This window comes from Medicago sativa, chromosome 6 (assembly GCF_051527215.1).
Source record: "Medicago sativa cultivar Bolivia chromosome 6, Bolivia_mono, whole genome shotgun sequence".
Taxonomy (NCBI): Eukaryota; Viridiplantae; Streptophyta; class Magnoliopsida; order Fabales; family Fabaceae; genus Medicago; species Medicago sativa.
Genome location: NC_140754.1, coordinates 76388470 through 76414185, shown reverse-complemented (window position 1 = coordinate 76414185; position 25716 = coordinate 76388470). Strand labels below are relative to the sequence as shown.

At 32.1% G+C, this 25716-nt stretch overlaps 1 protein-coding gene across 2 annotated transcripts; it reads right to left on the bottom strand.

Annotated features, from left to right (window-relative positions):
• Positions 1 to 6671: 6671 nt before the first annotated feature.
• LOC146916913 (Peptidase M28 family protein) lies at positions 6672 to 25208 on the bottom strand. Of its 2 annotated transcripts, XM_085718784.1 has the most exons (13): positions 24645 to 25171; positions 22836 to 23359; positions 22136 to 22203; positions 21944 to 22025; positions 21635 to 21727; positions 21192 to 21344; positions 21026 to 21094; positions 20390 to 20477; positions 10999 to 11082; positions 10071 to 10155; positions 9825 to 9945; positions 9285 to 9425; positions 6672 to 7005 (listed from the first exon to the last, which is right to left on the bottom strand). In XM_085718784.1, the coding sequence occupies exons 1-13, from the start codon at positions 25066 to 25068 to the stop codon at positions 6805 to 6807; spliced, it is 2133 nt and encodes a 710-aa protein (XP_085574910.1). In that variant the 5' UTR covers positions 25069 to 25171; the 3' UTR covers positions 6672 to 6804. The 2 variants fall into 2 exon arrangements, 1 of the variants encoding a protein (XP_085574910.1); XR_015015392.1 differs by lacking the exon at positions 6672 to 7005 and having other exon boundaries at positions 9287 to 9425; positions 9825 to 9941; positions 10047 to 10155; positions 24645 to 25208.
• Between the last annotated feature and the right edge of the window lie 508 nt (positions 25209 to 25716).

The following is a 25716-nucleotide window of genomic DNA, read 5'->3' as shown; positions in this document are numbered from 1 at the left end:
ATAGCTTGTCAACACCTTTCATCCCATAGAATTGCAGGGAAACTCCCAAAGTGGGCTCCAACCCAAGCCCTTCGCATAATATTTCAAAACCCCTAATAAATGCCCAACTGTTGAATTGAAGCTGAGTAGGAGCCACATTGGAACATTTCAGCACCTCCATCTCAAAATAAGTAAAGGGAAACTTCACCCCCAAATCCTCCATAACGGCGAGATACATGTGGAAAATCTCATCCTGCACGCTAGGAGGGCGTTGAAGGCAGACCTTCTCGCCTAGACGACAAGCCTCCAATATGACATCTTTCTCGTCGCCCGTAGACAAGACGCTCAGTTTTCTCCTAAAGAATGTCACCCGATGCGGATCTGTGTAGTAGGACTCCACCCGCATAAAGCCGTCCGCAAACTTCTCGCAGTCAGGCATTATGTAGCGAATTTTGTTCCTTCTACGTAGTGGTCCTAGGGAAGAATAAACCAAGACACAATCACTATCCGAGTTGTTACCCCCAGAACTATCTGAACTAGTGGAAAAGTCAGAAAACAAGGGGTGCCCAAAATACCCCTCCTTAAACACAACCTAATCAAGTGTCCCATTGGGACGTTTCGCGTGTCTAATACTTTGATCCCATAACTCGCGTTTCTCCTCATCTTTCATTGGTTCAACTATCCTACCCGTGTCATCACTTTCCCTAAGTAAAACCATCACTACCCTCAAATAGAAAACAAACAAAAGTCCGGAAAATCTGGTTAGAAGGTTACATTGAGAGGAATGACGAAGGAGTAATCCTTGGAAATGCTGGAACAAGGACGAGACTTTTGAACACGGATGAAAATGACAATGAAAAGGCATCGGCGAAGAGAAAAAATGAAACGGAAATGGGAAAAGTGAAGGAAGCTGGCTTTAAAAAAACCCCTCAAAATCGCGCCTCGGAAACTTAAACTACACCACCTTTGGATGGCTGACACGTGCCTAAAAATCCCCAGATCCGAAAACATCATCAGAAAATGAAAGGCCTCCATCCATATGACCGTTAGACCAGTCATAGGCGCGTATTGACCACGCTCACAACAAAGAGCGACTCGCCTTTCGCTTGTCAAGCAAGCTCCATGCCAACGACTGATCATTATATAAAAAACCACTTTGTCTTGTCCCAAGACTCGTGCTTGGGGGGCTTGTGGACCGGAGGGGACTCCTAAGAAGGGGTCCTCAAGACCTTTCACGAAACAAATGACCTTCCCACAAGGGGAAATCCCACACACTTAGCGCAAACCACTTCGCCTTGTCCCGAGATTCGTGCTTGGGGGGCTTGTGGACCGAGAAAACTCGGATAATGGACAGAGTACCCTTAACAAGGGCCAGCTCGCCCTCCGAAAAGGGCAGAGAAGCCCAGAGCGCCCTATTTACGCCCTCATTTCTGGAACCGCCTATGAGTCTTCTAGAAGCTATCCTGAGCTTGTTGATCACGCATCCAAACCCTAACCCTGACAAACTCGGCACATTGATTAGCAGAAATGTGGGCCCAAAGCTGACTATAAATACTAACCTTGAGATCATTCTTAAGGCATGACCTAAACAGACTGAACCCCTAGTTTCATAAAATCGTACTCCTGCAAGTACACTGTTCACTAGAAAAACAAAAATGTCATTTTAATCATTCACTTGATAACAACAAAACAGACAAGAGAGTTTTGATCTTAAGCTATCTTGGCATAGTTATGGCAGATCAATTGAGTGGAAATTCTCTCAGAGATCTGATGGGAGAGTTGTTGAAAACTATTAAAGAGACTGGTGAATTTGCTGAAATGAACATTGAAGCTTTGGTTCCATATCCATTCAGTAGAGATGCCATGAGTTGGTTGTTGAAATAAATTGAAGATGTAGAAAGGTTAGTGAATCACATAAGAGAAGCTGAACAGTCAAAGATGGGAGAGTTTGGTTCGAGTAATGAAATGATAAAAGCTCTGGTTAGCTTGTTCAAGATATCAAGATTTATAACTAATATTTGGGTCGACCAACAGAAAAGATAGAGAGGTTGTATCTTCTCGTGAGAGAATTTGAACAAAAAAAAAAGGATACATATACCTGTAAGTTCATATTATAACCTAAGATGGGGGTGAATTAGGTTATGCGACTTTTTAGGATAATTAGTAAATTTTTCAGAGATTAGCGTTATTGAATATTTTCCGGAAACTTAATGTGAAGGTATAAATGCGGAAAAATAAAAGAGTAAGGGAAGAAGAAAAGACACAAGAGAGTTTATAGTGGTTCCCCTCTAAACCTTAGGGTCAGTCCACTCCCTTCACACCCCGCGAAGGAATTCACTATGTTAGAATCTTTGTTACAAGCAATCTCACCCCAAGACCCCCCAACAATCTTTCTAACATAAACACAAGAAAGAATCCCTCTCTCTTGATTACAATCACAAACACCAAACACTTTTGGTGGACTTTGAATCTTCCTGAATCAAAGAACCTTTTACAACAATCACAAGATAGCACCCCCACTATCTTAAACAATAATTCTCACCAATAATGGCAAGAAACTTTACAACAAAGTAATTGAAGAATAACAAATGTATGACTGTATATCTTTATCAATATCACTCTAACAAATGGACTTAGTGCTCAGAAAACTTTTTAATAAATGTTAAAGTGTATGCAAAGTTTTCCAAACAATTTGAATGAAAGTTTAAAAGCAAGTGATATTGAAAACGTGTCAATTGAGATAATGAAAGTTGTTGTGTGTAAATTGTTTTGATTCTCAATTGAATTTATAGAGACCAAAAAGATGTTTATGAAGCAATCCTACTTTTCAAAAAGTTTTATCAATGAATAGAAACATATTTTGAAAGACACCTATTCATATGTCATACCTCAATTTTTGACCTAAGATACCACTGACATGTGTCTATTAACCCCGACCAGTCTCAACCATTCCAGTAAAAAAATTCGGCAGAGAGGTATTTTAAAATACCTCATATTTGGTCCCGAGTCGGGCCCTCTTCTCTCAATTTTTATTTTTTACTTTTAGTTTTTATAGTTAATTTTAAATTTTAGGTTAATTACTTTTAGTTTTTTATTATTATTATTATTATTATTATTATTATTATTATTATTATTTATTTTGTCCAAAAATATCTAAATGGTCCGTAACAGCTCATTCCAACAGTGTCCTGTCCCCTTAAACCAAAGTCGAAGTAGTTTCTGTTGTGGCTTTCACAAACACTTTGTCTCAAATCCAGCTCTATAAATAGAACCGATGTGCACACACAAAAAAGGGGAGAAAAGTTCGATCCAAACAACCAATTTCACAACAATTTTCATCAAAGAGTAACCTGCAATAAAAAAACAATACAGAGACCAATTTGAACACACACAACTTGTTTCAAATATCACAGTCGAATCACAACACAAAATGGTTTCTTTCGAATCACAAAACCAGTAACATCAAACTCAATCAACAACAACCTGCATCAAATCATTTCACAGCCATAACATCAACACAATATCCCTCAAAACTGCCACCAACACATCTAAACTGAACCATAGACACAAATCCATACCAATCGAACCAACACCAGCATAAAACAATGTTAAAAAGGTAGTTTATTTTTATTAATTTTCTTTTCTAGATCTAGCTTGATTCACGCGGTGTTTGGGGCTTTCGATTCGAAAAACTGATGTAGGAGGAGAAAAGAGGAAGAAAAAACAAAAAGATAATAAAAAAGGAGGTGGCTTTAGCGGCGGCGCCGCCACCTACGGTGGTCGGCCACCGCGCCGGAGGCCACCTCCGGGGACCCGAAAATAAAAAAAAAAAGAAGAAGAAGTTTGAGAAGAGAGAAGAGAGAACATGTGAGGGAGTAGAAGAGAAGAGAGAGAAGGAAAAGAGTGAAATGAAGAAAAATAGGTGGGGAAGGGTATTTATAACCCTCCCCAATCAGACGCGCGCTAGTCCATGATCCAGAGGTGCACCTTCGCTCTTTTAACCTTCAGATCTCATCTGACGGCTTGTTGTGCTTCTCCTGTGATCAAATCTAGGCCGTCTGATCAATCAGACGGCCCATTTCAAATCCCTCAACCCATGACCCGCTCCAGTTACTAAACCGACCCACCCAGGGTCCGACCCAACGCGCCCTTTGCTCTCTAAAGGCCCAATCCCAGTTTTTTTAATTTCCACACCCCCCATACCACTGCCTGCACCCCACTTTTTCTTTATTTTCTATTCTATTTTTATATCTCTCATGCATTTTTATTTTATTTTTTTCATTACAATCTATTGTCTACTATTATCATATGCATATTTAAATTTTGTCATTAAACACACACCTCAATCCAGAGTGCTCTGGTCCTAAATTAACTGTTAATATTATATTATTCTCCAGAACAATCTGGTCATTGTCAATTAAATTAATCCAGAGTGCTCTGGTCCTAAATCAACTGTTAATATTATATTTCTGCTTATATAATCGTTCTCCAGAGTATTCTGGTCCATGTTAAAATAACCTTATATTTCAGCTTAACATTATTTCTCTCATTCTGCTTATATAATTTTCATATCATTATTCAAAATAACAAAAACATGCAAATATATCAAAATCACAAAAATATTTTCGTAACAAACCTTGATCTTAAAATCAAATGATCTTTCTTTTTATTTTCTTTCTTAATCAAATTTCAAATCAATTTTAATTCTACTTTGAGTCTATTTTCTTCCAATATAAAAAATACAAACAAATTCCAATTTGCCATTAGGCTTTTTTATTTCAAACCTTTTTCAAAACTCATAAAAAACACAAAAACCAATCAAACGTCAATTTCTACCCCGAACTACGAGGTTTTGATCCCTCACGGGTACGTAGGCAAATGACATGCGTCCTTCCAAATCAATAAAAAATGTAGATAAATTAGGGGTCCCTATTTTCTTTCATCATTGCAAATTTCATTTTTTTTAGCAAGCAAGTTTATAGCACAAAAGGTAAATAAAATCAAGAGGTTCTCGTAGAGTACTACGAATATTTAGGGTGTTAAATATAACCAACCCCCGAACCCGTAATCCCTAAAAAATGTGGTATTTGAACCTTTTTCCACTTTCTTTTGAAAAAAATTAAATGTTCAGTCGTGAAATCAAAAGTGGGTCGAACGCCAAACAAATGGCCTTTTGACCGTCCGAAAAATGACGCGACATCATAATAATGAGTTTGAAAAGTATTTAAGAAAATAACTAGTCGTAGCAATATAAATCAAGTAGCCATTTAAAATGATAGCCGTTGCCATGCAACGGTAAAAATATTGAATGGCATGTATTGGCATTATAATCAAACAGTGTATAATGAATTATGCCAATTGATCATGGAAAGTGTAATTACAGCATTAGAAAAAACATGATGAAATTTATTCTAAAATTCATAATAAAACATGCAATTTTCAAAATCAAATATAGTTTTTCTAGTCAAAAAATATTTTAATGCAAAATCACATTCAAATGAAAATCATTGTGAGTGTGTGATTTATTTTCAAGAGATTTTTAGACATTGCTTCATATGAAAACTTAGAAAAATGTTTGTAATTATTTTCTGAGCATTCTAAGTTGTTCCATAAATTAAGAATGATAAATCAAAAGACAAGTGTCATACTTACAAAGAGTATAACCAAGAAGTCTAGACACTAATCTTCCTTCTTTAATCTCCATCTTCTGCCTCCATAGATTTTCTTCTTTTGTGATGTGAGTTTGTTATCATCAAAACCCAGCTAAGTCTAAGAAAGAAATCTTCTTCACAATACCCAGTGGCATGAAAATTCTTTCTTTCCCAGTTTGCACCAAGCTTCACAAACTGAACAATACACTTAAGAAAGGTAGAGAATCCAATTGTCCCATAACAAAATCATTAGGATTTTCATATTAGTCAGTTTATTTAAATTAGTTTATTTTTAGTATTTATTGATTAATTTTCTGATTTATGAAGGATCATTAAGGAGGTATGAAGTGTTCTTAAGTTTTCAAGGGGAAGACATACGTGCTTCAAATTCATTTCAGATCTATATGCTTCTCTTCAAAATGTTGGAATTATCGTTTTTAGGGACGATGATTCACTTCAGAAAGGAGATCACATTTCAACATCACTACTGCAAGCAATCGAGCAGTCTCAAATTTCTGTTATTGTTTTCTCAAACAACTATGCGAATTCAAAATAGTGTTTTAATGAGTTGGTGAAAATAATGGAGTGTAGTAGAACCATAGGGAAGATAGTGCTGCATGTGTTCTACGATGTTCTGTCCAGTAACGGTATAACCCACCCCTCTCGTCTTTGATTTGTCATTCTAGTGTTTTGGTGTTCTCCTTGTTCCCTCCTTTCATGCCTTGCACGGACCCGCTCCCATTGAGATAAGACGACGCGTGCCATATGCACTAAGATACGTGGTTGTGTTTCGAAGTCGTTCCACAACTTATCGTTTCACCGCTTCCAAATGCACCAGAGGGTCATTACAAAATCAAGATTTTGTTGGTTCTGAAGAGATTTTAGTAATTGAAAGAAAAGAGCTACAAAACCATCTGCAATTGCCAAATTTCCTTGAACAATGTGTCATAGATCTGTTGCGCTCTAAACCTCCTCTAGTTTTACACATCTGAAAAAGACATGTCAATCATTCTCATACGAACTCTTACAATGCACACAACAATCACAACATTGAACACCACGATTTTAAAGTCGATGTTTCATGGGTAGACATCCCCTCCTCTAGTTTTACACCACGAGCAACTAGTCATTCAGATTGCAAGTTAATAAATAAACATGTTAGTTGACCAGATATTCATGTCAGCTGACCAGACAGAACGAACGAAGTGTGTCTGAAGACTCTTGAGACTCTCCAAACTTCGTGTTGTACTATACGCCATGATTCTGCAGTACGTAGGTTTTTTGCCATTTTTACAGCATCCAAAATTCCAGAGAATGATTGGGAGCCATATACAGTATGTTTAGATGGTCCATATATGTAACACCCACGACGTGGCTTTCGATATCCCGCCAGTTGGATACGAAAGGTTCCCGCCAGTTGGAACGGGCACTATCCGTAAGGATGACCCCATGTTAATAAGAGGAACCGAATCACATCGAAATGAGAGGGATCCAGAGGCCGTGTAGGTATGGGACTACATGGTTGAAGGAAGGCTTATAAGAATTGTTAGGTACTACCCATATCAACAAGATGCATCTTCTTTTCGGTAGCTCATTCCATAAGAACTCCACAGTTAAGCGTGCTTGACTTGGAGCAATTTTGGGATGGGTGACCTACCGGGAAGTTTTCCGGTAAGCGTGCGAGTGAGGACAAAACACGCTGAAAAGACTCGTGTTGGTTTGTGGGGTTAGTCGGCAATCCTAAAAGCAGTCTGGGATGTTACAATATATCTGAAAAACAGGGGCAAAATGATATTAAATTGGAAGTTTTCATAAATTTAAAGGTTAATATATGATTATCCCTATGTAATATTAGCGATTTCTATTTTACTCCTGTAATATTTTTTGTTTAGATTTCAACTTTTTAATTTGAAGATTCTTTGGTTTTGAACCTTTATACCATTGAATGTCAAAAATTAAGGTATTTTCACCCCTTGTAATTTGAGAAAATTATGGTTTACCCCTGTAATATCATCGATTTTGTACCGTCAAAATTCACGAAAGTAAAAAATCAAATAATCTTTAAGTTACAGTTTTGGAATCTAAACAAAATATTTTACCGAGGGTAAATCTGAAACTACTGTAATATTACAGAGGATAAACATATAATAACCCTAAATTTAATATTTCACTAACTTTAACAAAAATGTTTCCACTAGATCATCAAACTAAAGAGAAGAGACATTGCCAATTTTTGTTCATTTTCTCAATTCATAAAACTAACTTTAACAAAAATGTTTCCACTAGATCATCAAACTAAAGAGAAGAGACATTGCCAATTTTTGTTCATTTTCTCAATTCATAAAATTTACTCTTTTTTCATTGTAATCTTTTTTCATTTTTAATTTCGTAGCCTTTATTTTTAATTTTGTAGTCTTTTTTCATTGTAGTCTTTTTTCATAAAGGGTTTATCTAAAACAATGTAACACTGGGGTTCGAACTGGCACACAATTGATTCATCAAAGAATTCTTAGCCATTAGTACAATGCTTTGTTCCTGATTTTGATTACTGTATATATATAATGCTATATTGCTCACCAATTATTTACGTAAATTTGTCACAAAAAAAAACTATTTACGTAAATAAAGCACAATTATTTTTCAATTAAAACTATATGTGTAATAAATTAAAAATTATATAATATTTATATTAAAATATTCTTAAAACATCAGTTTAAATTATGTTTCATAAACAAAAAAATTAATAGTAACTCAAATTAATTATTAAAAAAATATAAACTTAATTGGCCCACCCTCAAAATTATTTCCTTCTCCGCCACTGTTTATAACATTTTCATACTTGAGTTGCCTCCTACAATCTTTTACATACAATTAATTTTTGGTTATGATATCATGTCAAACCAGACGAAAAATGGGATGGCTTTAAATTGATAAAATGCATTGATTCTTTAAAAATAATACTCCTTCAATTTCAAAATGAGTGTCGTTTTAGCCACTTGCACACAAATTAAGGAATAATGAAATAATCATTAGACATAACACTTTTACTAAACTGCCCAAGAAAAAGACAAACTTAAAGTTACATTGAAAATTGTGCGAGAGAAAAGTTTGAGTATTTATTGAGGGTAAAGTTGGGAGAAAAAAATTAAAGTTGTATTGAAAATGTAAAGTGACATTCATTTTGAAACAATTTTTTTTTTGTTAAAGTGGCACTCATTTTGAAACGGAGGGAGTAATTATCAAATGCTTTGTTTGGAAAGAAACATTCATATCGGCACAAAAACTGTTTTTTTTTTCCTTTGATGTGCGCTTCTGAAAAGCTTTTAATGGTAATAAAAGTTCTTCCAGAAAAAAAAAATACTCCCTCCGTCCTTAGTTATAAGCACCCATTAAGAAAAAAAATTGTCTCTAAATATAACTTCTCTTTCGATTTTCTAAATGCATTTATTATTATTTTTTTCCAAACCTAACCCTGATTTACCTTGGAATATGAAAAAGTCAAATTTGAATAACTACAAACAAGGACAAGGAGGGTTTAGACTAAGGGACCGAGGGAGTACTTACCAAATGCTTATACTTTTACCTAGATGAACATATTAATCTTTGTGAAATTTGCAATGAGGGTTTAGACTAAGGGACCGAAGGAGTACTTACCAAATGCTTATACCAAGGCATTCCCAGGAGACCATCTTTGTCTGTGAATGCACGTTCAGCCATCATCAATCTATCATTTAATTCTCTCACTCTAAAGTGGTTCATCTTCCATGTTCTCCATCCTTTACTTGCTTCTATTTCCTGAATAATCACATTTCAATTATTTTACACTTTAAGAATGTTGTTTCCACTTTGAGTCACTCCAGTAATATTAAGATCATTTTTCCATAAGTGCATGTCATTTCTAATTATAAAAATGTACTAGTTATACAGATTTAATTGAGTCAATAGTATAAATGTAAAACTATAAAAATAAAAACAATCCCTAACCATCTATCAAAAAAGACGTTTATTGACCAAATTGACTAATGAAAGAATATTTATGTAAAGAATATTTATGTATGTTTTTGTAATTACAGTATATCTAAAGATTATTGTGACAATACTTTACACATTTATAGACGAAAATGATTATTTACTCGCAATATGCTCATGGTTCTCTAATAATTAAGGCAATGTATTAAGATTCTCACCACATACCTTTATCTGGTCATTTATCTTGGTTGCTGCTTTTTCAAGTTCCTTGATGTACTTATACATAGGAGATAAATTTATATCTTCATTTGAAATCTCATTTTTAAGTGGCTCCATACTAAGCTGACATTCAAATATTTGATGTTATAACAATCTATGACTCTTAAAATTTAGTTAGAAAAGTCATCGAGTTAGCATATGATAAACAACCATTTAATGTATGCACACCTTGAGCTCCTTAGCATATGATAAAGCTCCTTAGCATATGATAAATAATCAAAGGGTAAAAATTCCTCATCTGCTAGCCAAAGTGCTACTAGACCCCAAACACTTGCGGCTGTTTTCCACAACATAAAAAATTGCTAGGGTAAGTAAAATATGATGAGAAAATTTTACCCTATATATTGAAAATAAAAAGAAAAAGAAAAAAATTAATTTTGTAATTAAAAGTGAATATGAAGACAGTAATTTTGCATAATAGAAATACCTTTAGATTTCACTAGTCTTCTAATAAACTCACTTCAAACTCAATTATAAGCAAAAATAACTAAACTAATCAATTTTTTTGATGTAACTATTTTTTTATTTTAAATTTAAGAAGCTAAATTAGCTCTAAATTGGCACCGAAGATAATCGAACCTGAAACCTCGAGAGGGGCACACTTCCAAACCCCAAACCAATACCATCAGACCAACCCAAGTAGATTTTTTTTATGTAACTATAAAAATAATACTCCCTCCGTTTCAAAATGAGTGTCACTTTAGCCAAAAAAATTTGTTTCAAAATGAATGTCGCTTTACATTTCCAATACAACTTTAATTTTTTTCTTCCAACTTTACCCTCTAAAACTTTTCTCTCACACAACTTTCAATGCAACATTAAGTTTGTCTTTTTCTAATAAAGTAAGGACAGTTTAGTAAAAGCGTTATATCCAATGATTATTTCATTCTATTTCTTAATCTGTGTGTCAAAGCCTAAAGCGACACTCATTTTGAAACGGAGGGAGTAGCATTTACTAAACTACCGTTTCTTTTCATTTAAATTTGTACGAAAAATTGTTTCATTGATGGATAGTTTGAGAATAATAGCATTAAATAGAGGGAAGATAATCAGATTTTCCCTATAGTAGGTTTCACTCATTAAGTGTGCTAGAAATTATGAAAGAAATTTATGTACCAACCTGCAATATGCCTTTGAAACATAGGATCACCAAATTTTTTCATCCAAATGAAATCATCATATAGTGAATGGTATACTGGGTATCCTGCAAAATATGTGAAATAAAATTGGTTTTAATGTCTGCTAATCACCCAATTGAATCATGATGATGAGTTCGATTATTTGTTGTGTACATCACGTAATTGACTACGGGTTTGTTCGGTTCGACTTTTGAAGGAGCTAAAATTCATTCTAGAGCTATATGATTGATTTTTGCATGCTTAAGTATTCTCGAGTAATTTTTTTTTTTTTGTTTTTCTCTAGAATTTATGTATAATGATGGTCCATTACATGTATGTTATTTTAGAAGATGTGTTGAGGGACAGCGACAATAACGACTAAGAAGATGTTGACGAAAAACATGATGAAGTGTGCATGAATTCGGACTCAAAATCACACTAATACAAACTATGATGTGTGGAGCAAAGGAAAGTAGTAACCAATTTCAAAGTAAACACAAGCAATAACAACAATAACAACACCTAGATCTAATCTAGGAATCAAAGTGAAAAGCTCAAAACCACAAGCATATGAAAGCAAGAAAGAAAACAACAAAGACACCAAGAGATGATTACCCAGTTCGGTCCAACTTGACCTACTATGGGGGAGAGATCGATCTCTCCAATCCACTATCAATGAGTTCTTACCAAGAGATACAAATGGGTTACAAGAAATTAGCTTCAACAAGCTCACAAAGAACAACCCTAATTTCTACCCATTTTCCCAATCTCACCAATGAACAAGACACTCAACGATTTTCACTCACCCAAGGTGTTTACAATGTTTCTGAACCCAAGAGAACCTCACTACAAAGACCCTCAACCCTAAAGTTCCCTCCTTTGCAGTCCTAAGTTTCTCTCTCTTCAAGCTCTCCTTCAAAATCTGTAAAGAACACTTAAATAGTACCCTGCAACTGTCAAAATCGTGTCATGATTGAACACCCTGCAAAACATGCTCTCGACACTGCGAAATCGTGACACGCTTCACAAATAATGTCACGATTGTGATTTTCTCAGCATCACAATTTCAAGGCACTTTTCAACAGTGCACATAAATTTCAAACCGTGGGTAGGACACACTAACTTTTAGGTTCGATTCGCCCCCACTGTCAACCGTGTTGAAGTATGCCTTGAATTAGTGTTGGAAAAATGGCCCATATAATATGAAGAAATATGCATAGACTTGGCCGTATAAATAAAAGCCTCGTGTGTTAGTATTTCTTGCACCAATAGTTAGTGGGTTTTGCTATAGCTGGTGTTACCTCTACTATTCAGTATCTGTAGTTATCAATTATAGTGGAATTCTATTCAGTGGATTAGTCAGCACATTGTTGGATACCACGTTAAATCTTGTGTCTTTTTTTTCAATTTGTCTTTTACTATTACCATCATTATTCTCGCGTCTTGATGTAAAAAAATGGTAGCAGAGCCTAGTTAGGCTTGCTGGGGGAGTGAGAGCGGGATCCTAGTGTGGATCAGCCTAGTGATGTGGGTGAGTCACACTTGAGGGGGGATTGTTGGAAATCAAATGTGAGTGATAATGTCCCACATCGACTAGAAATAGAGCAAATGTTGGATATATAAGAGAGGAGACTCATAAACCCATTACCTTAGGGTTTTGAGTAAGAGTGTGGTGTCTATCTCTTAGCAGGTCTTAGACGTTTAACCCATTACTGCTCCAAGCGCACCCCAGACCGTTTAACCCATTACCGCTCCAAGCGCTCCCCAGACTTCCCAACAACAAACAGGCAGAACATTGACAGAAGCTGCTAAGGAGGAATCTGGTACAAAAGAGAAGAATCTGGTACAAAAGAGAAGCTGCTAAGAAGGGAATCTGGTTGAACTTGCTCACTGTTAGAGTTAGAAGTTGTTGATTGCCCTTGGAGGGGTAAGGCCTGAAGCAGAGCAGGCTCATCTGGACATTCTGTGTAATATGCATCTGACGCATCTGGTACGTCAAATACATCCAGTGCATCTGGTTATCTACTAGAGACGATTCAAGTCAAGGTGACATCCAGTGCATCTGGTTATCTACTAGAGACGATTCAAGTCAAGGTGAAAATGTTCACATCGGATAATATGAAGAAATATGCATAGACTTGGCCATATAAATAAAACCTTGTGTGTTAGTATTTCTTGCACCAATAGTTAGTGGGTTTTGCTATAGCTGGCGTTACCTCTACTATTCAATATTTGTAATTATCGATTATAGTGGAATTCTTTTTAGTGGCTCTGCCCGTGGATTAGCCGGCACATTGATGGATACCACGTTAAATCTTGTGTCATTTTTCATTCTGTCTTTTACTATTATTGTCATTATTCTCGCGTTCTGTTATAACAAACCGAATGCAAAAGGGTATACTGTTTAAACCCCTTCAGGATACTTTGGAATCCTTGACGTGACTTGCAGATTCACATCAAGTGTATCGATCAATGATAGTTTACAAAATAAAGTTGTGTCAATTCCCCTCATGCACTAGAGAAAAGAAAGAATGATTTGGTATTATTTTTGGTTGAATTTTGACTCACAACAATGTGATTTTGTCTCTCTTTTTGAATGATTTGTTGCCTCAAGTATTTCATTTTATAAAGAAACTTGTGTTCTTTGGTAAAAAGATAAAACTCTTTATAAGATATTCTGCAATGACAAGATGTAGTGGTTACATTCCTTCAATAGTCAAACAATACATTTTTTGTTGAAAAGTCTCTATTCAACTATTGCAACTTTCGAAATCTATTTTGAAAATTTCTCACACATGTTAACATCCAATAGATATATATAGTAGACCGAAAAAACTAATATATACCATATAATTCAATAATGTTTCACAATTCAATGCACAACCTAGCGTAGATTGGGATTCGAACCTGAGACATACAGGTGAAACATACGTCATTTTGCTGTAGTGCTTTTTCTGTTTCACTTTCGCATTACTAATATATATATCGTATTATAAACCAAATGTATCCTAATAAGTTTCTTTTATAATTTAGCTACACCAAACCACCATGTCTAAGTCCGCCCCAGCTTCACACAACACAAACTAATATATATGCCATTTATTTAAATGGCAGGCTTTGTAAAATTATTTCATGTACTAGTTCTGTACAAAATTATATGGAATTTCAATTTTTACTTTCCATACTTGGAAACTATAAGTACTTAAGGGCGGAGTCTACGGTAGGAGAGGGCAATAGGTCCCCTACCGTAGGAGATCATATCAAAGCCTTTTTTTTTTTTTTGGTACATTTTTTTTTTTTTTTTTACAACTAAATTGACCTGTGTTTCTAGGTGGTTGGCACAATAGATATTAGTGTTGCATTTTTTTTAGAAATGATTCATCATCCACTCACTATTATAAGCAAAAATCTACATAAAAATTTACATTTTAAATTTATTTATTAAATGATGTACGAGGTTTATAATACAGACTACATACATCATTTAATTAGAGGTGTCAATAGAGCCCCAAATTTCAAAGTCCACTTAAAAAAGCCCCCACCAAGCCCACTAAATTAAAGCCCCCTAATTGAAAAGAATTATTTGGGGCCAAGCCCACTATAAAATCTATTTATTTGTGGGACTAATAAAACCCCATATTATAATTTTTTTTCTTAACAGTTTATTTATGCAAAATAGCTTATTCGAAATAGTTTATTTATGCAAAACAACTTATTAGAATGACTTTTTAAAAACCGCTTATTCAAAACAACTTATTTATGCCAAACAGCTTATTTCGATCTCATTTTAAAAAACAACTTATTCAAAACAGCTTATTTATGCAAAACAGCTTATTCGAAACAACTTATTTATACAAAACAACTTATTTGTGCAAAACAGCTTATTCAAAACAACTTATTTATACAAACAGCTTATTCCGATTTCATTTTAAAAAACAACTTATTCAAAACAGCTTATTTATGCAAAACAGCTTATTCGAAACAACTTATTTTTACAAAACAGCTTATTTGTGCAAAACAGCTTATTCAAAACAACTTATTTATACAAAACAACTTATTTTGATTTTATTTTAAAAAACAACTTATTGAAAACAACTTATTTATGCAAAACAACATATTTATGCAAAACAACTTATTCAAAACAGCTTATTTATACAAAACAGCTTATTTCGATTTCATTTTAAAAAACAACTTATTCAAAACAGCTTATTTATGCAAAACAGCTTATTCGAAACAACTTATTTATCCAAAACAGCTTATTTATGCAAAACAATTTATTCAAAACAACTTATTTATACAAAACAGCTTATTCCGATTTCATTTTAAAAAACAACTTATTCAAAACAGCTTATTTATGCAAAACAGCTTATTCGAAACAACTTATTTTTACAAAACAGCTTATTTGTGCAAAACAGCTTATTCAAAACAACTTATTTAAACAAAACAGCTTATTTCGATTTTATTTTAAAAAACAACTTTATTCAAAACAACTTATTTATGCAAAACAACATATTTATGCAAAACAACTTATTCAAAACAACTTATTTATGCAAAACAACTTATTCGAAACAACTTATTTATACAAAATAGCTTATTTGTGCAAATCAGCTTATTCAAAACAACTTATTTATACAAAACAGCTTATTTGTGCAAAACAACTTATTCAAAACAGCTTATTTATACAAAACAGCTTATTCCGATTTCATTTTAAAAAACAACTTATTCAAAACAACTTATTTATGCAAAACAGCTTATTCGAAACAACTTATTTATCCAAAACAGCTTATTTATGCAAAACAACTTATTCAAAACAACTTATTTATACAAAACAGCTTATTCCGATTTCATTTTAAAAAACAACTTATTCAAAACAACTTATTTATGCAAAACAGCTTATTCGAAACAACTTATTTATACAAAACAGCTTATTTGTGCAAAACAGCTTATTCAAAACAACTTATATATACAAAACAACTTATTCCGATTTCATTTTAAAAAACAACTTATTAAAAACAACTTATTTATGCAAAACAACATATTTATGCAAAACAACTTATTCAAAACAGCTTATTAATGCATAAATAAGTTGTCTTGAATAAGTTGTTTTGCACAAATAAGCTGTTTTGTATAAATAAGTTGTTTTGAATAAGCTGTTTTGCATAAATAAGTTGTTTTGAATAAGTTGTTTTTTAATATGAAATCGGAATAAGTTGTTTTGTATAAATAAGTTGTTTTGAATAAGTTGTTTTGCACAAATAAGCTGTTTTGTATAAATAAGTTGTTTTGAATAAGTTGTTTTGCACAAATAAGCTGTTTTGCATAAATAAGTTGTTTTGAATAAGTTGTTTTTTAAAATGAAATCGGAATAAGTTGGTTTGTATAAATAAGCTGTTTTGAATAAGTTGTTTTGCACAAATAAGCTGTTTTGTATAAATAAGTTGTTTTGAATAAGCTGATTTGCACAAATAAGCTATTTTGTATAAATAAGTTGTTTCGAATAAGCTGTTTTGCATAAATAAGTTGTTTTGAATAAGTTGTTTTGCATAAATATGTTGTTTTGCATAAATAAGCTGTTTTGAATAAGTTGTTTTGCATAAATATGTTGTTTTTTAAAATGAAATCGAAATAAGCTGTTTTGTATATATAAGTTGTTTTGAATAAGCTGTTTTGCACAAATAAGCTGTTTTGTATAAATAAGTTGTTTCGAATAAGCTGTTTTGCATAAATAAGCTGTTTTGAATAAGTTGTTTTTTAAAATGAAATCGAAATAAGCTGTTTTGTATAAATAAGCTGTTTTGAATAAGTTGTTTTGCATAAATATGTTGTTTTGCATATATAAGTTGTTTTCAATAAGTTGTTTTTTAAAATAAAATCGAAATAAGCTGTTTTGTATAAATAAGTTGTTTTGAATAAGCTGTTTTGCACAAATAAGCTGTTTTGTAAAAATAAGTTGTTTCGAATAAGCTGTTTTGCATAAATAAGCTGTTTTGAATAAGTTGTTTTTTAAAATGAAATCGGAATAAGCTGTTTGTATAAATAAGTTGTTTTGAATAAGCTGTTTTGCACAAATAAGTTGTTTTGTATAAATAAGTTGTTTCGAATAAGCTGTTTTGCATAAATAAGCTGTTTTGAATAAGTTGTTTTTTAAAATGAAATCAAAATAAGCTGTTTTGTATATATAAGTTGTTTTGAATAAGCTGTTTTGCACAAATAAGCTGTTTTGTATAAATAAGTTGTTTCGAATAAGCTGTTTTGCATAAATAAGCTGTTTTGAATAAGTTGTTTTTTAAAATAAAATCGAAATAAGCTGTTTTGTATAAATAAGCTGTTTTGAATAAGTTGTTTTGCATAAATATGTTGTTTTGCATAAATAAGTTGTTTTCAATAAGTTGTTTTTTAAAATAAAATCGAAATAAGCTGTTTTGTATAAATAAGTTGTTTTGAATAAGCTGTTTTGCACAAATAAGCTGTTTTGTAAAAATAAGTTGTTTCGAATAAGCTGTTTTGCATAAATAAGCTGTTTTGAATAAGTTGTTTTTTAAAATGAAATCGGAATAAGCTGTTTGTATAAATAAGTTGTTTTGAATAAGTTGTTTTGCACAAATAAGTTGTTTTGTATAAATAAGTTGTTTCGAATAAGCTGTTTTGCATAAATAAGCTGTTTTGAATAAGTTGTTTTTTAAAATGAGATCGAAATAAGCTGTTTGGCATAAATAAGTTGTTTTGAATAAGCGGTTTTTAAAAAGTCATTCTAATAAGTTGTTTTGCATAAATAAACTATTTCGAATAAGCTATTTTGCATAAATAAACTGTTAAGAAAAAAAATTATAATATGAGGTTTTATTAGGCCCACAAATAAATAGATTTTATAGTGGGCTTGGCCCCAAATAATTCTTTTCAATTAGGGGGCTTTAATTTAGTGGGCTTGGTGGGGGTTTTTTTAAGTGGACTTTGAAATTTGGGGCTCTATTGACACCTCTAATTAAATGATGTATGTAGTCTGTATTATAAACCTCGTACATCATTTAATAAATGAATTTAAAATGTAAACTTTTATGTAAATTTTTGCTTATAATAGTGAGAGGATGATGTATCATTTCTAAAAAAAATGCAACACTAGTATCTATTGTGCCAACCACCTACAAACACATGTCAATTTAGTTGTAAAAAAAAAAAAAAATTGTACCAAAATTAAAAAAAAAAAAAAAAAAGGCTTTGATATGATCTCCTACGGTAGGGGACCTATTGCCGTCTCCTACCGTAGACTCCACCGTACTTAAGGGGAATGAGAAAAGTGGCACTTGAAGAAGTCAACTTCCAACATACTTAAGCCCTTTAACATTTTTGTTTTGAATTATGTTTCAAAGCCTATGTCCTATTTCTTTCACATTGCTAATGATTAATCATTAATATGCCTTGCTTCTACCAAACAATGAGATGTATAACAAAAATTAAATTATAGGTTAATAGTGCTTTACCTGTGTAATATAGATCATTTCCGGTTTACCCCTTGTAAAAAACAATAAAAATTATATTCCGTGTTTGTAATTAGAAGATTCTTTGGTTTTGAACCTTCATGAATTTTGATGGTACAAAATCAATGATATGACATGGGATAAACTGAAATTTGCTCAAATTACAGTGGGTGAAAGTACCATATATTTTGTAATTTGATGCCATGAAAGTCCAAAACCAAATAATCTTCAAATTACAAGGATAGAATCTAAAAAATTAGAGAAGGGTAAACCGAAAATGGCTTATATTGCAAGCGGGTAGAGCACTATTAATCCTTAAATTATTGATATATCATGATTAATAATTAAAGGGTTAATACCCCTTTTAGTCCCTGCAATATGAGCGAATTCCGGTTTTAGTCCCTGTAAAAAAAAAAGTTTAGATTCTGTCCCTGTCATTTCAGATTCTTCCACTTTTGGTCCCTCCTTGAACCAGTCAGCAGAATCTGCTGACGTGGCAGGGGTGACTGTGTAATTTTTTTTATTTTTTATTTTTTTATAGGGGTACACGTGGCATTTTCGATTTTTTTTTAAAAAAAATAAAAAAAAAATTAAAAAATTATGGAAAAATGAAAAAAAATTAAAAAAATCCGAAAATTAATAAAAAAATCTGGAAAAATGAAAAATTGAAAAAAAATAATAAAAAAATCAGGAAAAATGAAAAATAATAAAAAAATCGGAAAATTAATAAAAAAATTCTGGAAAATTGAAAAAAAATATTAAAAAATTCTGGAAAATTGAAAAATTAATAAAAATGAAAAAAAATGTAGAAAAAAATTAAAAAATTTTAAAACGAATAAAAAATCTTAAAAAAATCTAGAAAATTTATAAAAAATCTTAAAAAATAATGAAAAAATATAAAAAATCTTAAAAAATTTAAAACGAAAAAAAATCTTAAAAAATATCAAAAAAATTTAGAAAAAATCTTAAAAAATCTGAAAAAATATGGAAAAATAAAAAAAATTCTGGAAAAATTTAAAAAATCTCATAAAATTTTGATACAGATTTTTCAAAATTTTTCAGAATTTCCAGAATTTCGATACATATTTTTCAGAAATTTCAGATTTTCGATATATATTTTTCGAGAATTTTTCAAAATTTCGATACATAATTTTCGAAAATTTTTCAGAATTTTCAGAATTTCTATCATATTTTTCAGAAATTTCAGAATTCCGATACATATTTTTCGAGAATTTTTCAGAATTTCGATACATAATTTTCGAAAATTTTTCAGAATTTTCAGAATTTCTATCCATATTATTTAGAATTTCGATACATATTTTTCAGAAATTTCAGAATTTCGATACATATTTTTCGAGAATTTTTCAGAATTTCGATACATAATTTTCGAAAATTTTTCAGAATTTTTTCATTATTTTTTAAGATTTTTTATAAATTTTCTAGATTTTTTTTTATTTTTTAAGATTTTTTATTCGTTTTAAAATTTTTAAATTTTTATCTAGATTTTTTTTCATTTTTATTAATTTTTCAATTTTCCAGAATTTTTTTATTAATTTTCCGATTTTTTTATTATTTTTCATTTTTCTAGATTTTTTTAATATTTTTTTTCAATTTTTCATTTTTCCTGATTTTTTTTATTAATTTTCGGATTTTTTTAATTTTTTTTAAAAAAAAATCGAAAATGCCACGTGTACCCCTATAAAAAAATAAAAAATAAAAAAATTTACACAGTCACCCCTGCCACGTCAGCAGATTCTGCTGACTGGTTCAAGGAGGGACCAAAAGTGGAAGAATCTGAAATGACAGGGACAGAATCTAAACTTTTTTTTTTACAGGGACTAAAACCGGAATTCGCTCATATTGCAGGGACTAAAAGGGGTATTAACCCATAATTAAAAGAATAAATTATGTGCTTTACCTTTTCCAAAGGCTATGTCAGCTGCTGGAATTCCCACATGCTGTAGAAAAGGTGCATAATCTGATGCTCCACTTCCTAACCTTCCAAACTTTTAGATAAATGGGACAATATTCAGATTATACATATTTTTAAGTTAAATCTCACTGATCATTCATTAATATTTTGAAATTAAAGAAGTAAACTAAATGTTTCTTCTATGCCATGTTGATTTTAATCTTCTCAATCTCTCCCAAAGATTTTGCTTCAGGTCGAAAGAGAAGATCAAAATCAACGATCTTAAATGCAACCAAAATCGAAGTATTTTACTCAACTACTTTTGTAGAATTGATATAAGAAATCGTAAAATCGCAATCAAAATCGATCGATTTTACCAAAAAAAGATAATATTAAATATATGTTATAAATTGTATATAGTCATAAATGATTTAGTTTGTAAGAAATCGTGATATCGCAAATTTTGCATATTTTGGTATTCTACTCTGGATTTGAGTCGTTGAAGGTGAAGAAAGTCGCAAAATCCTAAATTTTAAGATTTAAGTCGGGATTTTGACAACAATGATCTCTCCTAAACCCTAACTTAAGACATTTAATTGGACTTTGTAATATAAAAATGTGAACAAACTGCTATATACTTACCTGAGGAGAACTACCAGAACTAGTCCAAGAATCATAAATGCTTTGTGATGAGTTATCTGGATCTTTGACCTACAAATAAAAAACATCAATGTTATATTCTCTTACTGATTATGCACACAAGTGTTACCTATAGTTGTTTTTTTTATTCAATCAACTCTTATCATACTTTCTGAGTTGCTTTTTTGATCAATTCTTCAAGCTGTGGAGTAGCACTAGCATGAAACCCTGGTCCACCTACTGCTGAGTCAACATTTAAGTAAGCAACTGCCCTTGAAGCAAGAACTTCTCTATTCTCTTCTACCCATTCTGTTGATCCTATCTGGAAAATATAATGAGTCAAATTTTTATGTCGTATACATCTTCTGTGTGTAACATGTCGTATACATCTTCTGTGTGTAACAATTTTGAAGAAGTTAACATGTCGTATACATCTTCTGTGTGTAACAATTTTGAAGAAGTTAAATTAGTCCACCTAAATTGGCACTGATGAGAATCGAACCTGAGACCTTAAGGAGGAGCACACTCTCAGGTCTCAAACCAATACTACCATCGCAACCTTAGTGGGTTTGTGTGTAACAAATTATAAAAAATGAAGGAGAAGAAAATTACAAGAGCATACTCCTCAGCATCCCAATTGCATAATATGATTGTTCTTCTAGGCTTCCACCCTCTTTTCTGAAGCTTCCCTAGTCTTTGAGCTACCTGAATTTTCATGTGACATGTCACCTTTTTATATAACATGTTTTGTCATGAATAAATAAATTATTTAATTATTATGAATTGTTAATATAAATAATTTTCATACGGCCAATCAACTGTAGTCGTTAGATTATCGAAAATATTTGACTTTAATCGTAACAAAGACTACATGAAAAAAAAACCGAACCACACTAATAAAAAGTACAAAACAGTTGTTACCTCAAGTAGTGCTGCAGTGCCACTATTAGGATCAACTGCTCCAAATGTCCATGCATCCCTATGGTTGCCTAAGATGACAAATCTACAAACAGTTGCAAAAATTACTAAACAAAAGTTTTCAAGAATACAAGACTGAAATTATTGAATGATGCAAATGAATGAATAATGAATGAAAGAGGAACTCTTGCATACCTATCAGGCTCTTCTGCTCCTTCAATCACACCAATAACATTTTGAATTGTTGCTATAACTTCCTTCCCCTGAAAACCAATGTACAATATTACTTCAACTTGTTTTAAGAACTTATTTATTGGAGTTTTATCTAAGTTTTATCTAATATAGCATTTGCAGCTTAAGCTATTTTCAGCTTATTTCAGGAACTTCCTTAGAGCAGTTCATAAAAACAACTTACTAATTATATCAGAACACTTTACAAAAGCGTTCGCTTATCATATAAGTGCTTATGTATAAGTTATTTCTATAACAAAATATAAAATAAAGTGAAATTGTTTTCATATAAGCTACAAGCTATTGTGTAGAGCTTATTAAAATAAGCTGAAAACAGCTCATGGACACGTCATAAGCTGTTTCCATGTATAAACTATACAAAATTGTCTCCCAAGTGTTTATGCACTTTTAGATAAGCTAAAATAATTCAACCAAAACAGACCAACTTTAACTTGTTTTGAGAGCTTACTTTTTAGAGTTTATCTTATAGCTTAAAGATTAAGGTAAGTATTTGACGGATAATAAATTAAATAGGTAGCTTATGACATACATTTCCATAAGCTATTTTCAGTATATATAAACAACTTACAAATTATTTTAACAGTTTAACTACGCTTCTACTTTAACGAAAGAAATAACTGATACATAAACACTTATATGATACCGTGTAACTGAGATTGAGAATTCCTGGTCCTGGTCCAACCCTATAGATCGGTGCATCTTTACTTCCCTGCCAATCATCCTCGGCAACAGGACCACCGATTGATCTAATTATCTTTTCGCCATCTTCACCTGACACCGGCAATGAAGGTATCAAAGGAAAATCTCCTCCTTTCTCCACTTCATCCTTTGATAGTCTCTCACACTCACCACTACTAGCCCAACCAGGTGTTGTAGGATCTCCAATACCACTATAAACACTCCCAACTTGAACACCACTTGGTGGCAACCATTTTTCATCAGGGAACCACTTTGCTTCACTGGAACCACCATAGTTCTTTTTATCTGAATATATCACCACTCCAATAGCACCTTCTTTATATGCATTTTTCACAATGTCTCCTCTATAGATTTTTCCATGCTTTGCTAATACAACTGTATTTGAAATATTGATTCCCATTTCTTTGAGTTTTAAATAGTCCTCCACCCTTCCATAGTTAACATAAACCACAGAACCAATGGCAGTACCTGATGCATTAGGGTTACTATTAGTTAAGTGGTTAGAGTTTCACTTTGTAGCCTCAAAGAAAAAAGTTTAAATTCACTCGAGGACGGTTGTAAAATGACCATCTGTGACACTTTGATTAATGATAGAGTTAATAGACAATTTAGTCTTCGAAATTGTAAGCATCACTCAAAATGATCCCTGAATTTTAGGAATTTGTAGATACATCATTGAAATTGTAAAATGTCCAATAGTCCATCTATTAACTTTTACTATTAAGGATTATGATGGGACACATTATCCGAATATGTGTCCTCTCCATGTTGGTCTCACATCAATGCCATCACACCAGACTATTTTTTTCTTTGATGTTTTTTTCTCTCATGGATTATTTTGTAGCTAAACAATCATTTTGGTCTTTGAATGTATGAGATGTGGTCACTATAGTCCCTAAATGTATTAAAATTTCAAAAACATCCCCAAGTCTCTCTTTAGTGTGTAATTTATGGACTAATTGATCAAAGAAAAACACATTTGAGGACTAAAGTAACTAACTAAGACACATTCGAGAACCAAAAAGACCAAGAATATAAATATATATATTTAGGTGTGTATTTTCAATTTTGACACATTAAGAGATTATATTTACAATGTTTCACACATTCAGGGACCAAAGTAGTTGTTTTCTTAATATTTTGCTTGTAATTAGTCTATGCACAATTGCAATTACTACCAAATTTGTCTCTGAGATGGTCTAAATTTCGTAGACAAGTTAAACTCTAGTGAATTGGTTTTGATGTAAGATTGAGATCAACGTGCAATATGACTTGTACAATTAACGTGTCACATCACAGCCTTTAGCTATAGAAGTTGGCAGAGGACCAATTTAAATCAAATTTTACAATTTCAATAATGTATTTACCAATTCGCACAAATGAAGGACTATTTTGACAAATATTTATAATTTCGAGGACCAATTTGCTTATTTGCTGTAAGTAATACTCCCTCCGTTTCAAAATACATGTCCAATTTTTGCAAAGTGCACTATTCACTTGACTTACTTTGACCATACTTTGTAACTAATATATAAATACAAACATTAGCATGTAAGATGTTGTTTGATTTGTCTCGACAAATATTTTCAAAATATTAAATTTTTATAATTTTTTACTTTAGATAACTAAAGATATTAACTATCAAAATTGTGCATTGGCATATGTGAAGTGGTTGACTTGGACATGTATTTTGAAACAGAGGGAGTAATTTCTTCATTCCCCAATTTAAATGAAAAATAAAAAATGGTATTACCTGACTTGGCATATGCATGGAATGTAGGGACAACCTCATCTATCACATCAGAATAAGGACCACCTTCATAGCTTCCTTGTCTTAAATTGAAGGTAAAAGAAGGTTCTATTGATGAATTTGTCAGCACCAAGGAACGTGAAAAAGGGTATGCAAGAGCAACATCATAGGATGTTACATGGGTTGGTATGTTACATGAGGTGAGTACTGAGACAACATAAGCTGCAGCTTCATTGTTGGCTTCAGAACCTGCTATGTGTGGTCTATGTGTGAGAATTTCAAGGTTGTTGGATATTGAGACATTATCTGATAAAGAATTGGATATAAAGAGAGAATGATAATAGCTAGATTTATTGGTTGGAGTAATTAGAAGTAACAAGTAAGATGTCGCTATGGCTAATAAGGCAATGATGATTGTTTTGATCATGGTATAGGCTAGGTAAGACTTAGGTTGGACAAGATTTTTGGTTTCTCTGGTTTGCCTATTTGAGAGAGAGAGAGAGAGAGAGAGAGAGAGAGAGAGAGAGAGAGAGAGAGAGAGAGAGAGAGAGAGAGAGAGAGAGAGAGATTGTGATACTAATTGGCAATGGTTGATGAAAGAGCAGAAAATGTAACACCTCCAAATAAAAATAATTTAAACACATAAGGTAACCCTTTCAAAAAAATACTCATTATTTAATTCTTTTATCTTTTATTTAACTAAGTGGATAATTAAAAATGATTAATATGTTTACTTTATGTTCATGGAGCCTAATTAAATATATGATGTCTTTTTAACTATATTGTTTGTTTTTTTATTTTTAAAAAAATTCAAAAAGAGACACATGCACAAGGAGAGCAAGTATTACTTGGGTACAGTCATTTTGATTTGAGATTATATCCAATAAATAAGTATTTTTTGGCATACAATATTTAAAGAATACAATGTGTTCGCTTCTTAAATACTTCATCCATCTCAAATTATATGTCGTTTTTTTTTTAAATATGGTTTCCTCGTATTATACTTCATCCATCTCAACTTCTCATACTTCTCATACTTGGCGTGCTATTTGCAAAATATGGCCTTAGGTGGAGG

Coding starts and splice junctions, on each gene's coding strand:
- LOC146916913 (XM_085718784.1), bottom strand. CDS start 25,068: ATGATCAAAACAATCATCATTGCCTTATTAGCCATAGCGACATCTTAC. Junction 21,728..21,943: donor GCACTGCAGCACTACTTGAG/GTAACAACTGTT, acceptor ATGAAAATTCAG/GTAGCTCAAAGACTAGGGAA. Junction 7,006..9,284: donor TGCCTTGGTATAAGCATTTG/GTAAGTACTCCT, acceptor GGATATCGAAAG/CCACGTCGTGGGTGTTACAT.